General features: G+C 48.0%; 1 protein-coding gene across 7 annotated transcripts in view; it reads left to right on the top strand.

Moving 5' to 3' along the window:
• TSC2 (TSC complex subunit 2) overlaps positions 1-14,172 on the top strand; it is a 47,989-nt gene extending 33,817 nt beyond the window's left edge. For 5 of the 7 annotated variants that reach the window (XM_060282947.2, XM_035130991.3, XM_088656952.1 and 2 more), the window contains 11 exons: positions 3,049-3,117; positions 4,950-5,110; positions 6,543-7,045; positions 7,690-7,765; positions 7,980-8,066; positions 8,974-9,160; positions 9,956-10,095; positions 10,874-10,952; positions 11,429-11,520; positions 11,861-11,959; positions 12,586-14,172. In XM_060282947.2, the coding sequence (XP_060138930.2) occupies positions 3,049-3,117; positions 4,950-5,110; positions 6,543-7,045; positions 7,690-7,765; positions 7,980-8,066; positions 8,974-9,160; positions 9,956-10,095; positions 10,874-10,952; positions 11,429-11,520; positions 11,861-11,959; positions 12,586-12,750 (1,658 nt within the window). In that variant the 3' untranslated portion in view covers positions 12,751-14,172. The remainder of the gene's footprint in view (positions 1-3,048; positions 3,118-4,949; positions 5,111-6,542; positions 7,046-7,689; positions 7,766-7,979; positions 8,067-8,973; positions 9,161-9,955; positions 10,096-10,873; positions 10,953-11,428; positions 11,521-11,860; positions 11,960-12,585) is intronic. The other 2 variants (XM_060282948.2, XM_060282946.2) reach the window with 1 other exon arrangement.

Here is a 14,172-nt window from a genome sequence, read left to right as displayed (position 1 = left end):
GTAGTCCAAAACAGTTGAAGAGCTCCAGGTTCGGGAAAGCTGCCTTAATCAATTAGGGATAATTCCATAGGAGTTAGATCATGCTTCTTGAATAAATTATGCTGCCTTGGACCACTTGAGCCACATTCACACCATTCATGGAATGCAGTATGGGGTAAGGTAAAGGTAAATGACCCCCTGGATGGTTAAGTCCAGTCAAAGGCAATTATGGGGTGCAGCACTCAACTTGCTTTCAGGCCGAGGGAGCCGGTGTTTGTCCACAGCTTTCCGAGTCATGTGGCCTGCATGACTAAACCGCTTCTGGTGCAATGGAACACTCTGACAGAAGCCAGATGATTCTTTGAGGGAATGACTTTTTTTAAAGTGGTATTATATTTCTTTTAATGGATGCTGTGAATGTGGTCTTGCTGAAGAAATGCAGGATAGAAACATAAATACTTAGGGTTGTATCCAATGTTATCCCTATGTGGAGCATACCTATTGAAATTCACCGGCATGCCTAAAGTAGGGTTGCCATACATCTAGACTTTCCTGGATCCCCCCTCCCCCCCAAAAGCTCAACAACTTTCCCTTAAAAAGCTTTTTGTGTCTGGATTTTTACTTCTTGAAATATGGCAACCCTAGACTAAAGATTTGTAAATTTCAGTGGGTCTGTTCTCAATAACAGTTGGATACAACTCTGAATAATCCATCTTACTTACATGCGTATAATTCAGTCATAGAAAGAAGCACACTGTCCATTTCACTAAACACAGCAGAATCTGTGCTTCTTCTGAGGCAGCCTTAGCCTAAGAGTGTTTTGATCAATGCATGTTTCACTCATGAGTCTAGGTCTCCTTCCAGAAGTTATCAGGGCAGACTGGGTAGAGGACTTCTCTGTTAAAGCTCCCTTGTTCTGAAACAATGGTCTGCAGCAAGAAGGGGGGATGGAGAATTCCCTTGCTGCTCAGGTCTGTGTTTATTAACACCAATGTTCTGTGCCAGAGTAGTTCAGATTCTGTAACCTGGCTAAATTAGTATGCATGGTTTTCTTTTTGTTTTTGCATAATTTTTTTCTGTGATCTTTGTGTGCGTAATTTTGTTTCTGCTCATCATGGGGGCACTGGCACAGATCTGTGCAAGAGCCCTGATAAAACTGGGAATGTTTCCTGCAGTTTGTTCTGACTTTGGGCATTGCCCCCACAAGCACATATTTACACAACCACAGGGACTAGAATCTTGTTTCTTTTTCATTTCTTTATCCAGCAGGCAGTTGCATATCCTGCATCTTTTCCATTCTCCTTTGGAATTGCAGCATTGCACACAGCTCTGCTGCAGCCCCGCCCACACGAGCAGTGCCCCGCCTACTCAACTTCCTGCCCCACCCCCTCTGTTTCTGAGATTTAACCTGCTGCTACCCACTCACTTTCCAGCTAATCTGAATAGACCCAATGACAGTAAATGAGGCTGCTGGTTGGTTTGTTTCTGTTTTTAGATGAAAATACAGTTAACGCCTGGATTCTAAATATTGTGCTCTGCACCACACACCCTTGGCCAATCTGGAAGGCATCAGGTTTGGGAAAACTGCTCTCCCAAATTTTACACCTGTGCAGGACGGATCTCAAGAACAGAGAACATGCATGCTTCCTGGTATTAAACTCTTCCAGCATAGTGGGTTGTGTGCAATGTTAATGCTACTCAGAGCAGATGCATTGAAATCAATGGCCATGACTCCTGTTGGTAAATTCATTTTAGGGAGCCTACTCTGAGTAGGAGTTGGTTGGAGACAACTCTCAATTCAGGTGTAATCAACAGCATCTAAAGTGTGATGTAAAAAAAAAGTAGTGTTCAGATGCCCGTTTGCCAGGACATTTTAAGATGCAAGAACCTGGGAGCTGTGAGCTTTTCTTTTTCCTGGTGTTTTAAGGCTGAACCACTGCAGTGATGGAAGTGCTGGTGGTTCCCCCCCTTTTGTGTTTTAGTTTAGGGACAGGGAGGGTTTGCGGCATAAGTGTACTATAATCTCCTACCTCCTTTTCTGACTTCCTGAACTGCATAAGCCACCTCTTCTTAACCATTCCATTGTCCAGTATTCAGTGTGGGTATCTAGATGTTTCTCCCTCCCTTCTCTCATTGACTGATTTACAAAGCCCAGAACAATTTAGTTCCAGGGTGCCTCAGGGACCTCCTGATCCCTTCCACCCCAGCTCAATCACTGAGATCATTGCAGGAGCATCACTGGCCATTTCCCAAGTTGGTGAAGCTCATTTGACAAGGAACTGAACCTTTCGTATTGTGCCTGTGGAGACTCTTCCAGCTTTTAAACACCTGCTGAAAACTTTCCCATTCTGCCAGGCCTTATTTGGGCAGTTAATAATACATCTTTCCACAATAGTTAGCTGATTTCTTATTTACACACGCACACACGGTTTTATGTACATTTGCTGTACATTGCTCTGGTTTTTGTTTTATGCATTAGCGGTATATAAATATTTGTATGAATAAAAATACTAATGCAGGGCAAAGTCCACTGTGAAGTTTTCTGCAAGCCCGTTTGAAGTTCTTGCCCTTTTCGTTGAGAATTGTGAAGGAAGACCATCTGCTGCGTTGCACCATGTTGGATGGCTCCATCCTCGTTTGGGGCAGGGGTAGGAGGAGGAAACTCCCCCTGTAACACAGCCTTTGGCAACGTGGTGCCCACCAGATGTTTGGGACTATAACTCCCATCATTCCCAGCCACCATGGCCGATGAGTATTCTGGTCTAAAATGGCTGGGCAATAAATTAAAACCATCAGCATCATCCCAAGCTATGTCGCAGGGTGTGATGGGATTTGGAGTCCTCAGCCCCCGAAGGCTCAGCCTTGGCTATACCTCTTCTAAGTGCTCTCACACTTCCCTACCCTGTTGTTTTCTCCCGTGTATTTTGTTGAAGCTGACTCTCTTTCTGATTATGTGTTAAAACTCGGTGCTTTAATTTTATTTATTTATTTTCTCCATAGAGTCTCTTCCTCTCTCTCTTCCTCTCCTCCCTTTTTGATGTCATTCCTCCCTTGGTTTTCCCTTCACAGTGGCCTCTTTCTCTTCCATGTACCTGACCAGTTCTCAAGAAAAGTTGCACAGGAGCATTTCCTGGGCAGGTATACTTGCATATCTTTAAAGGAGGTTTTTTTATAAAAAAAAGAAAAGAAAAGAAAAAAAGAAAAGCAAGAAAGAGGAGGGAGGGGGGAGCAAGTATTGACATAAAAAGAAACAAGCACTGTGATTCATAGAGGCTGCATTTCTTCGTGCTTCCATCCACTCCTTCCATGTTTTATGTCTGCCCCTGATCTCATTGCACTCCAGGGATGGATATTCCAATGGGCATAAACAAGTCCAAGCCAGACATGGCCTCGGTTGGTCCATGAAAGCTCCATAATGCCTTGGTTTTGGGGTGGGTGGGGAAGCTCTTTATAGGCAGGCCACCATACTGTAGGGCAGGGCTGCCCAATGTGGTTGCCCACCAAATGGTGTTGGACTTCCAACTCCTACCAGCCCCAGCCAACCTCACCAACAGCTGGGGACCTGAGATGTTTGTTTTCAGAGCCCATCCTATTCCTATGGTTGTGATCTGTTTTAACTGTTTCAGATTTTAAATTGTTGTGACCCACGCTGGGACCTGCTGGTGAAGGGCAGGAGATACTTTATTATTATTATTAGGAATAATAGTAGTTGCATTCTAACATCTGGAGTGGACCACATTGGCTATCTCTGCTATAGAACACAGAAAGAAGGAAAGTTGCAATTTGGGTGCAGCTTAGAAACGGGAAAAACTGAAACTGCCAATGTTTCTCCACCCCTGCCTTTTGTTCAGTTTTGAGTCTTTCACTTCCACCTCCTAACTCTTTTGTGTGTTGACCCTGCAACCCAGACACAAATAATAAGTCTATGATTCAAAATTCTATCTGAATTAAGGCAAGGAGGTTAAGAAATCTTTCAGGGGGGGGGTCTGTCTTTCTGTTGCCCACTCATGCAAAGGCTGCAATCTAGACTTCAGCCTTTGCCAAACTTGTGCTCCTCAGATGTTTTGGGATTATTAACACCTAATAGCCGCAGCCAGGATAGCCAAGCTTGCTGGGGCTGATGGGAGCTGTGGCCTGAAGCAGCAGCAGCAGCAACAACAGTTACATTTATATATTCTCTTTATCTTCCAAGGATCTCAAAGTGGTGTACGTGGTTCTCCTCTACCCCATTTCATCCTCACAACAACCCTGTGGGGTAGGTTAGGCTAAGAGATGGTGACTGGCCCAAGGTCACCCAGGGAGCTTCATGGCTGAGTGGGGATTCGAACCTTGATCTCTCCAGTCAAAGTCTCAACATTCTAACCAGTACACCACACATCTGGAGGGTACCAGGTTAGCAAAAGCTGCAGAGATCCTTTTGGTTCTACGGTGAACAGAAGCAGAAGCACAAAGCAAATCAATGCAGTGTACAGAACATTATCCAACTTTCGCTTTTAAAAAAGTCTCAAGTAAAATTCTGATGTGGCATTGCTGCAGGTCACCGTTGATTGCTGTGTTGGTGAGATGCTGTTAAAATGTCCACAGGATCAGGCAGGAGCCTCTCACTTTGAATGAATCTCGCTTTCAACGAATCTTAAAAACCTTGGTTAAAAAAACGGCAGCCATTTCACTTTGAAGCATTAGAGGAAACTGGGCAGGGGTCTTCTGGCTTGGACAGTTTAGCAGATCAGCACGTTTGTTTGAGGGGTGTGTGTGTTTTGTGTGTGTTTACAGCTAACTCTTGAATTTCTGCTTCGAAATAACTTTTTTTTATCTTGCAAGCTGCAATCAATACCCCCCCCCCCAAGCTGCTGCAGTGGTGGTCTTGTCCTTCCTTGCCTATATATATTTTTTAAGTTTGTTTTTTGGGTGTGTGTGCAGGGGAAAACAATCTCTGCATGTGCAATTGGCCTCTATTTATTTCTTGTCAGAATCTGCCGTGGTTCTGGAAGAAGGAAGCCCACCGGAGACGGATTTAAAAGAGGCAGTCTCTCGCCTGGAATCTCAAGAGATTGAAGACTTTGAAGCTGTGTGTCCGGAGCAAGGCCTAAGCGAGGAGAAGGTGGTCAAAGGCCCCAGGACGTATAGTCGGGTCAGTAAGCTCCCTTGCTTGATATTGAGTTAAACCTGTCAGGGAGAACTTTTCATTGGGTGGAATGTCCCAGAGAGAACATAACGTTTTTGCATAATGGGACATTCTTGAACTTTCTTCAGATAAATATGCCTTTTGTGAGTGAGTGTGCACACATGCATGGGGTGTAGGTTTAGCTGTTATTGTCAAAGGGGAGTGTAGTTTCACTGAAATGTAGAGTTGAAAGGGATCCCGATGGTCATCTAGTCCAGCCCGCTACAATGCAAAAACCTTTTTGCCTAATGTGGGGCTTGAACTGAGGACCCTGAGCTTAAGAGTTTCAGATTCATATGCAACTTTCTTGACCCAACAAGGTTGCCTACAAGCAGTGTTCATTTCCACGTTTATTGGACCAAATTCACAGAAAAATCTCTATGCAGTATACATAAAAGAACACACACACACATGACACAACTTTAAAACACATGTATGGGCTGGCTTGGACTGATGGGCTGTAGCCCAAAGCATGAAAAGGCTTTGGCTGAGGCTGCAGTAACATAGGAAGTAACATAGGAAGCTGCTTTATACAGAGTCAGACCATTTGACCATCTAGCTTGGTATTGTCTACACTGACTGGCAGCAGCTCTTCAAGGTTTCAGACTAGGTTCTTGCCAGTGGAGATGCCACTGGCGATTGAACCTGGGACCTTCTGCAGGCAATGCATGTGCTCTGCCACTGAGCCCACAGCCCTTCCGTGAGCAGAACAGCATATTGGATGCAACCCTATGATTAGAGCAGGTATGGGGAACCTTGGGCCCTTCTGACTTTGCTGAACTCCAATTCCCATCAGCCCCATCAGCTAGTGTCCAAGGATGATGGGAGTTGTAGTTCAGCAATACCTGGAGGGCCCAAGGTACTTCTGTATTAGAACTTGGCAGCTGGTGGCCTCCTGGACCTCCCTCTGCCTTCCTTTTTTTTACTGGGCTGCTTGGGAAATGGAAACAGGGTTGAGGGTGGCCATCTCCTCTCCTCTACCAAGTGTGCATTCTTCTCCGCGTACTTCAGGCAGGGCCGCCATATAATCATAGAATTGTAGAGTTGGAGGAGACCCTGGGGGTCATCTAGTCCAACCCCATGACATGCAGGAATCTCAGCTGAAGCATCCATGGCAGATGACCATCCAACCTCTGCTTGAAAAGCTCCAAGGAGGGAAAGTGCACAACCTCCCAAGGGAGACCATTCCACTGTCCAACAGCTCTTGCTGTCAGAAAGCGCTTCCTGATGTTTAGTTGGAATCTCTTTTCTTGTGACTTGAATCCTGCGGGAAAGGTCTAGCTTCCCAGTCTCTGCTTAGCCAGATGGGTTGCTGTCAAGGGTCATCTTCTCTCAAGTTACCTTTCAATGACCACCTCTTCTCCTCCCTTCTCCCCTCCCTTTGACCCTGGCTTTGTAGTCCTCGTCGACATCCAGTCAAGAGGAAAAAGTTCTGAAACCAGATGATTTGGCCCCCATGGGCATCCCCATCGAAAGAGCCCGGAACTTGGAAGACAGCCGCGAGTTTGAGGCACTCTCTTTCCAGCCTTCCCAGCCCCTCAGCAAGTCCAGCTCGTCTCCGGAGCTTCAGACCCTCCAGGAAGTCCTCAAGGACGCCGGCAGCGAAGAGCCACCTGGGAAGCTGAGCAGTGACGGGAAGTCCAAGTCTCAGTCAGGACACTTGGAAGGGGAGGCAGCTGGGAACTGGCTGGGCAGAGGGGAAGATGACCGTCCCCCTGGGGCACCCAGGGTGGGCTGCAGTGCCCCTCTCTCTTCTCCGCGCTCCCCAACGGGCCACCGCCCCCGAGGGTACACAATCTCTGATTCAGCACCCTCGAGGAGGGGCAAGAGGATTGAGAGGGACCCCTTCAAGGGCCGCGCAGCAGCTTCCAACGCGGAGAAAGTGCCAGGAATCAATCCAAGGTGAGTGAATTGTAGATGTGAAGAGGCTGCATCAGACAAGGGAATACTATTCATTTTTCTTCCTGACCAGGGCTCAGTGACACATCAAAGACAGATTCGGTGTCCCGATCAGTGGGTCGCAAACATTTTTGGGCCCCCACCTCCTTGGTCCCATAAACGAACCCCCAGTGCCCCCTACCCTCAGGGGTGTAGTGGGTTGGGGTGGGGGGGCTGAGGGGTCATGCCCCAGGCACGTTTTTCTAAGGGGGCGTGACCAGGCTCCTCGACGATGGGCTCCCTCATCAGAGCCTGGCTCCGGTGCACGAGAGAGCTGCAGAGACTAGCAGCTTCCTCACACCTAACAGCACCAGCCACAGCTCCATTCCCGGGTCAAAGCTGACCCGGGGACAGAGAGAGGAGAGTGACTGCCAGGTATTAAGCAACATGAATGGTCTGCTTCTCAGTGTCCTGGGACCGTTTGGCTGGCTAGTGTTTGAAGCAGAAGGCTGGCATTGATCCCATCACATCATGTCTGGATTTGTCCAGTTGCTCACTTGTACGCTTGGCTATTGCTGTTTGTAGTGGTGGAAAGTTCTACATGCTAAGATTGAGCCGAAACATTTAGAGATAATGGAATTAAATCTATTTTAATGTTTTCTCCTTAGCTTTGTGTTCCTGCAGTTGTATCACTCTCCTTTCTTTGGTGATGAATCCAATAAGCCCCTCCTTTTGCCGAATGAGGTAGGTTTGAGCACGTCATTTAAAATATTATAAATAGTAGGGGCTGCTGCCTCTGCTTGCTCTGTTTGCCAACCCCACGTACCCTCTAACCCCTTTGCTAACACCCCCTTCCCATACTCGGCCAATCCTTCCTCCCTTTTCATAATAGATGCCAAGGTGGCTTTGACCATGCTTGCCATTATAAAGCTTTCCTCATTTATATTTTGATTCTTAGACGTTTGAGAGATCAGTTCAGCTGCTGGATCAGATCCCCCCCTACGATACCCACAAGATTGCAGTACTATATGTTGGGGAAGGGCAGGTAAGGACTGTGTGCATCAGCTGGTTTATTTTTTGGCAGAAGGCACTCAGGGATAAGCTATTCCCTTCAGGAAACTGTTCCCTTCTGCTGCCTGTGAAGTTTGGGGGACCCTGGGGTGCAAAAGGGCCTCCTCGGTGGCGGCCCCCTCATCTCTGTAATGGCCTCCCCTCTAAAGTGCATCAGGCACTGAGATTGTTAGGAGGTGAAGACGCACCACTTTGCCCAAATCTTTGGGAGGAAGGTGAGCATTATTATAAGCCCCATGGTTTGAAATGTTCCTCTTGCCCACTTTATTAAATTATTTGACGTTGGTTATTTTAATCATTCTAATGCATATGTGATTTTTGGTTTTATTGTATTCTGCTTTAATCATGTTAGTATCTTTTGCCCTGAGACTATTTGCTGAAGGATGGATTAAAAATACTGTAAATATGTCTTCCAAAAGTCAGATAGTTTTTTAATTTCCTTGACATCTGACAGGAGGCCGTTCCACAGGGCGCCACTACCAAGAAAAGAAGGCCCTCTGCCTGGTTCCCTGTAACTTCACTTCTCGCAGTTAGATAATCGCCAGAACCACATGATAAAATGGCTTTGCAGAGGATCCATTTTGTGGAGGGACAAAAGAAGCTTCCTTACATAGAATCAGACCCTTGGTCTGCCTAGCTCAGCATTGCCAAATACGGACTCTCCAGGGTTTCAGGCCGGGGTCTTTCCCAACCCTACCTAGAGTTGTCATCAGGGGATTCAACCTGGGCGAGCCTTCTGCATGCAAAGCAGATGCTCTACCACTGAGCTACGGCCCTTCCACATCCTAAAAAGGCCCCAGGTTTTTCTCTAGGTAAAATAATATGGAACCCTCAAGCCTGTTGTCCACACAGCTGCTCTTGTGGTTTTCTCTCCACCCCAGAGCAATGACGAGCTCGCCATCCTTTCCAACGAGCACGGCTCCTACAGGTACACGGAGTTCCTGACCGGCTTGGGAACGCTCATTGAGCTGAAAGACTGCCAGCCAGACAAGATTTACCTTGGTGGCTTGGATGTGTGTGGGGAGGATGGGCAGTTTACCTACTGCTGGCACGATGACATCATGCAAGGTAGGCCCAAATGAGGGAGTGTCTGTGTGTTGAGGCTGGGCAGCCTTTGTGCCCTTATTCTTTCAGGGATAGCACTTCCCACTTTGTGGAGGGCTCTCTCAGAATTGTTGTTGTTTTCTCATTTAGTCGTGTCTGACTCTTCGTGAGCCCATGGACCAGAGCACGCCAGGCACTCCTGTCTTGCACTGCCTCCCGCAGTTTGGTCAAACTCATGTTGGTAGCTTCGAGAACACTGTCCAACCATCTCGTCCTCTGTTGTCCCCTTCACCTAGTGCCCTCAATCTTTCCCAACATCAGGGCCGTTTCCAAGGATTCTTCTCTTCTCATGAGGTGGCCAAAGTATCGGAGCCTCAGCTTCACGATCTGTCCTCAGAATCTCTCAGAATTGGCCCAATGCAATTTGAAACCTAGTTTGTCCAGTGTGTAAGTTGAATGCCTCCCATGTGAAGAATAGTGGGCATTTAAGGGCAATAGAAAGGGCAGTTGATGGGTTTGCCCCAGGGGGCAACACTCCCCCCCCCCTGAAGTCTCCTGTGTAACCCCCATTGAGGCTTTTCTTTCTTTCTTTCAGCATTGCTGCTCATACACTAAACAGACCTTCATCTGGGTGTTTTGGGATTCCAGCTCCCACCAGGACAGCTGTGCTCCCTTCTGCCCTGGCTGGTGCTGGTGGGAGTTTTAGTCCAAAACATCTGGAGGTCACCAGGTCGGGGAAGACTGGTCTAGCATATGAAATGGTTCCTCCTCCTGTGGCTTGAGACTCCAAACTGCATGTAGCCTTTCTTCCTTCCTTAGCCATTTTCCACATTGCAACTTTGATGCCCACCAAAGACCTGGACAAGTACCGCTGCGACAAGAAACGTCATCTGGGGAATGACTTTGTGTCCATCATTTACAACAATTCAGGGGAAGACTTCAAGCTGGGGACCATCAAGGTAAGGAAATGTGCCTCTGCTGAGCGGTGTGGAAAATATTCTCTGGTTGGCTTCTGTTATCTCCAAAGAACTCTACAAGGGCTCTTGTATACCCCTTAAGGGAATAAGGGCAGTTTTTGTTTATTACAGAGGCTTGGGCCTGACAGATGCCACAGTTTGGTTCTGGGATGGATTTTTCCGCCTGGAGATCATGTGGGGATAGGAGCAAGAATCACAGCTCTGTGTTATATGCCATGCCTCCTGTTCCCAAACTCAGAGGATCTGGGGGTGCCCCAAGCATTTCCCTTTGCCCTCACGGCCACGAGCCTCGAGCTTGGCTTGTGCCTGAGAAAACTGCTCTATTGTTTGGCACAGGACGAGACGGCCAGACACTTCCTACTTTGTAAACTCCTTCCTTTCCATTCCCAACTGCCAGTCGCTACACATCTCAGTCTTAACTGGGAACATCTGAGAACCTCAGTATCCCTCGACCCGGAAACTAAACCCTGCCTGCAGGCTATAGGGCTTTCCTCTAGGAATAGTAAAGTGTACAGTATTCTGTAATGAGCTTTTCACACTTGGGCTGATTAGGGGAATGAAAGCTGTTAAGGCCCAAACCCTTCAGCCTGATGGAACTCAGACAGGCTTGCTTTGTCCTACCCTTACTAAGGTGGCTGTGAGGGAAGAGAGAGTTCCCCTGCCTGTAAGAGGCAACAGAGAACGTCTTAGGCCTAGGCATTGCCCCTGGGCCTCGCTGTCTCTCTCCCCACCACGCACCCTAATGTTCTTCCCTCTCCAGGGCCAATTCAACTTTGTGCACGTCATCATCAAGCCGCTGGATTACAACTGTAACCTGCTCACTCTGCAGTGCAGGAAAGGTAGGTCCAGGCTTCTCTCTCCTTTTTCCCAACAGAGTTTGCGAAGGGTGTTACCTCCAGAGATTTCCACTGGCCTGGCTGTCTCAGAGCTTTGGGAAGGATTTTAGCTTTTGTCTTGGGTGCGCAAGGGAGGAAACAGGATGTACAACTTCAGAAATAAAATTCTTAATGTTCATTTAAATTTTTTGGTTTTACTCCTGGACATCTAAAAGCCACTTTTTCAGAGGCATAGGGAGAAAAAAAGTGTAAAGAGACAAGTTTGTGGAAATGATGAATTCTTCAGGGACACAAACTCTTACCTGACAGAATGCCTGGTTTTAATAATTATTTCAACTGTGTGATGTATTTTGTTCTGTTTTATGTATTTTGTTTCCTGCAATGGCTTTGGCTACACAAACAAATAATATTCATACAATTTGTACAGTTATGGACTGAGGATGCTGCAGTCTCCCTCTCTTTCTCTCTCTGGTCTGTAGATATGGAAGGGCTTATCGACACCAGTGTGATGAAGATCGTTTCCAATAAAAACTTGGCTTTTGTCGCCCGCCAGATGGCTCTGCACGCCAACGTGAGTGCTCTTGTGGGAGCTGGTAACAGATCATCTTTCATTTGAACTTGGCAACTCAGCCTTTGGCAACCTGTTGCCCTCCAGCTGCTTTGGGCTACAGATCCCCTTGACCAGAGCCAGCACAGTCGCAGGAAGCCGGGGCTGATGAGAGTCCAAAAAGCCTGGAGGGAATCTGGTTGGCAAAGGTCCTGTCTCTCCAGGCTTGCTGGCTGATGGGAGCCATCTTCCAAAATGTCTCGGAGGGGGCGCGAGGTTGACAGTTGACTGTTGCACTTGGATGGCGTCTTAAACCAGCCGGCCTGAGTTGACCCTCCTCTTTGCTTCCCACTGTTTCCCTTAGATGGCTTCTCAGGTCCATCACAGCCGCTCCAACCCCACAGACACATACCCGTCTAAGTGGATTGCTCGCCTGCGGCACATCAAGAGGCTCCGGCACAGGGTGACACTGCCTTTTCTCTCTCTTAGTGTATTCCCTTGAGTTTCTTTTTCTTGTGGCATGTGACTCTTTCCCTTCTAACTTCAATACACACACACACACACACATTATCCCCAATACGGGGGTAGTCATCACTGAATTGTAGAGTTGGAAGGGATTTGGGGGTCATGGGTAGGCAAACTAAGGCCCGGGGGCTGGATCTGGCCCAATCGCCTTCTCAATCCAGCCCGCAGATGGTAAACATGTTTTTACATGAGTAGAATGTGTGCTTTTATTTAAAATGCATCTCTGGGTTATTTGTGGGGCATTGGAGTTTGTTCATTCCCCCCCCCCAAAAAATATAGACCGCCCCCCCAAGGTCTGAGGGACAGTGGACCGGCCCCCTGCTGAAAAAGGTTGCTGACCCCTGATTTCTAGTCCAACCCCCTGCAATGCAGGAAACCTTTTGCCCAACGTGGGGCTCAAACCCCTGACCCTGAGATTAAGACTCTCATGCTCTGTTGACTGAGCTATCCCAGGAGCTGTTTGGAAATATCAGCTGGTCTCTTTGTAAAGCCTTCTGAAAGCCCTGGAAATAAAAGGTTTCTTTGAAGGACTTTAAATACGCTCTCTACTTTCCCTTCTTTCAGATCAGAGAAGAGACTCAGTACCAGGCTTCTGGTTTCCCCAGCATGCACCCTGCCGCCCCAGCCAAAGCGTCTGCCCACGTTCCTCAGGACCCAGCTCCCACCTATGAAACGGGACAGAGGAAGCGCCTCATCTCCTCGGTGGACGACTTCACGGAGTTTGTGTAGCATCGGAACGTGTCCTGCATCAACTTGTCCGGTGGGCAAAGCTTTCTTGTTTCCCCCACCCATCCGGCTGCTGCGGAGTGGAGATTCCACGTTGGCGACACTCGGAGACTGGTCTCCCTGATCCAGGACACACCACTGCCGCTCTGGTGGCTCATGCTCCCTTTGAAAGCTGCTGGTCCACAGTCCTGTCAGGCCGCCATTCTCCAGAGAGGAAGGTGGAGGTGTCTTGGATTGCCATTGCTGTCGTGCGTTTTTTTAAACTAACACTTTGAGGATGCGTTGCTATGAGTGAATGGAGGCAGATCTAAGACACACACGATGCTCGTTGAAGGGATGGAAGAAAAGGTGTCTCAGTTAGCCTTACATAAACTCCCCAGCAGAGCCATGAATGTTCCTGGCTGGATGAGTCCCAGGCCCCAATGTGCATGCGTTTTTGCCTCCAGCTCATGGTGAGGAGGCCTGGGGGCTAGTGACTTCGTTTTTCCTTTTCCCAGAGGATAATGGCGGTGTGGATTTTGGTGCTGGCGAGTGGTCTTTCCTGAACAGTTGTTCTTTGCAGCAGGTCAAGATGCCAAACACTGAGCTTGTGCAGAAACAATTTGGCCGTGCCCAGAGTCAAGAGACACTTTGGGCTGATTTTGCTCAAATCTATTCGCTGCAGAGGTGGGGAGGGAAGAGGAGCATGTTGGCCTTGAAACAGGAGATCCCTGGCTTTTCCTTTTTAAATTGTCCCTTGCTGGAAGAAATTTAACCTCTTCCTTTCCTTTGCTGGGACGAGCTTTTATTGCCATTGAGGCTGTGGGCTGTGTCGGCCTTCGCCAACCTGGCGCCCTCCAGTTGTTTTGGATTACAACTCCCCCCAGCCCCCCAGCCAACATGTGCTGTGAGTTGTACTCCAAAACATCTCCAAGGCTTTCTGGTCATTGCTTAGAGGAAGACCAGCCTTCCCCATCCTGGTGCCCTCCAGATGTGGCTGGGAGTACAGTTGGCACGGCCACTGTGGGCGGGCTGATGTTATAGTCCAGTGACACCTGGAAGATGCCAGATTGAGGAAGTCTGACCTGGGCGCCACTTGATTTGAGGCAGTGCTGCAGTAGAACCACCATGGGAGTTTGCCCTGTGGGCTGTTGTGCTCACTTTTGCTGCCATCCTTCCGTGGTCACTGGCGCCCCCTTCAGGACTGCAGGCTTGCTTTCACAGGACTAAACCCAAGGGCCAGCAATGATGTGAGGGTTTGATTTGTAGCTAGTCTTCCTTGGAAATAGCAAATGGTACAGAAGGTAAAGCCTTCCTTTACTGGGATTTTAAAAGGGGGGAGGGGTCACCTAAAGATGACTGGTTGTCACTTTCCTTTGTATCCATCTTGTTTGGCAAATGTCTTACAACACAGTTAATGAAATAAATATTTCTTTGACAACCAGA

Source organism: Zootoca vivipara, chromosome 13 (genome assembly GCF_965207765.1).
Source record: "Zootoca vivipara chromosome 13, rZooViv2.hap1.1, whole genome shotgun sequence".
Lineage (NCBI taxonomy): Eukaryota > Metazoa > Chordata > Lepidosauria > Squamata > Lacertidae > Zootoca > Zootoca vivipara.
This window is presented reverse-complemented; position numbering and strand designations above follow the sequence as displayed.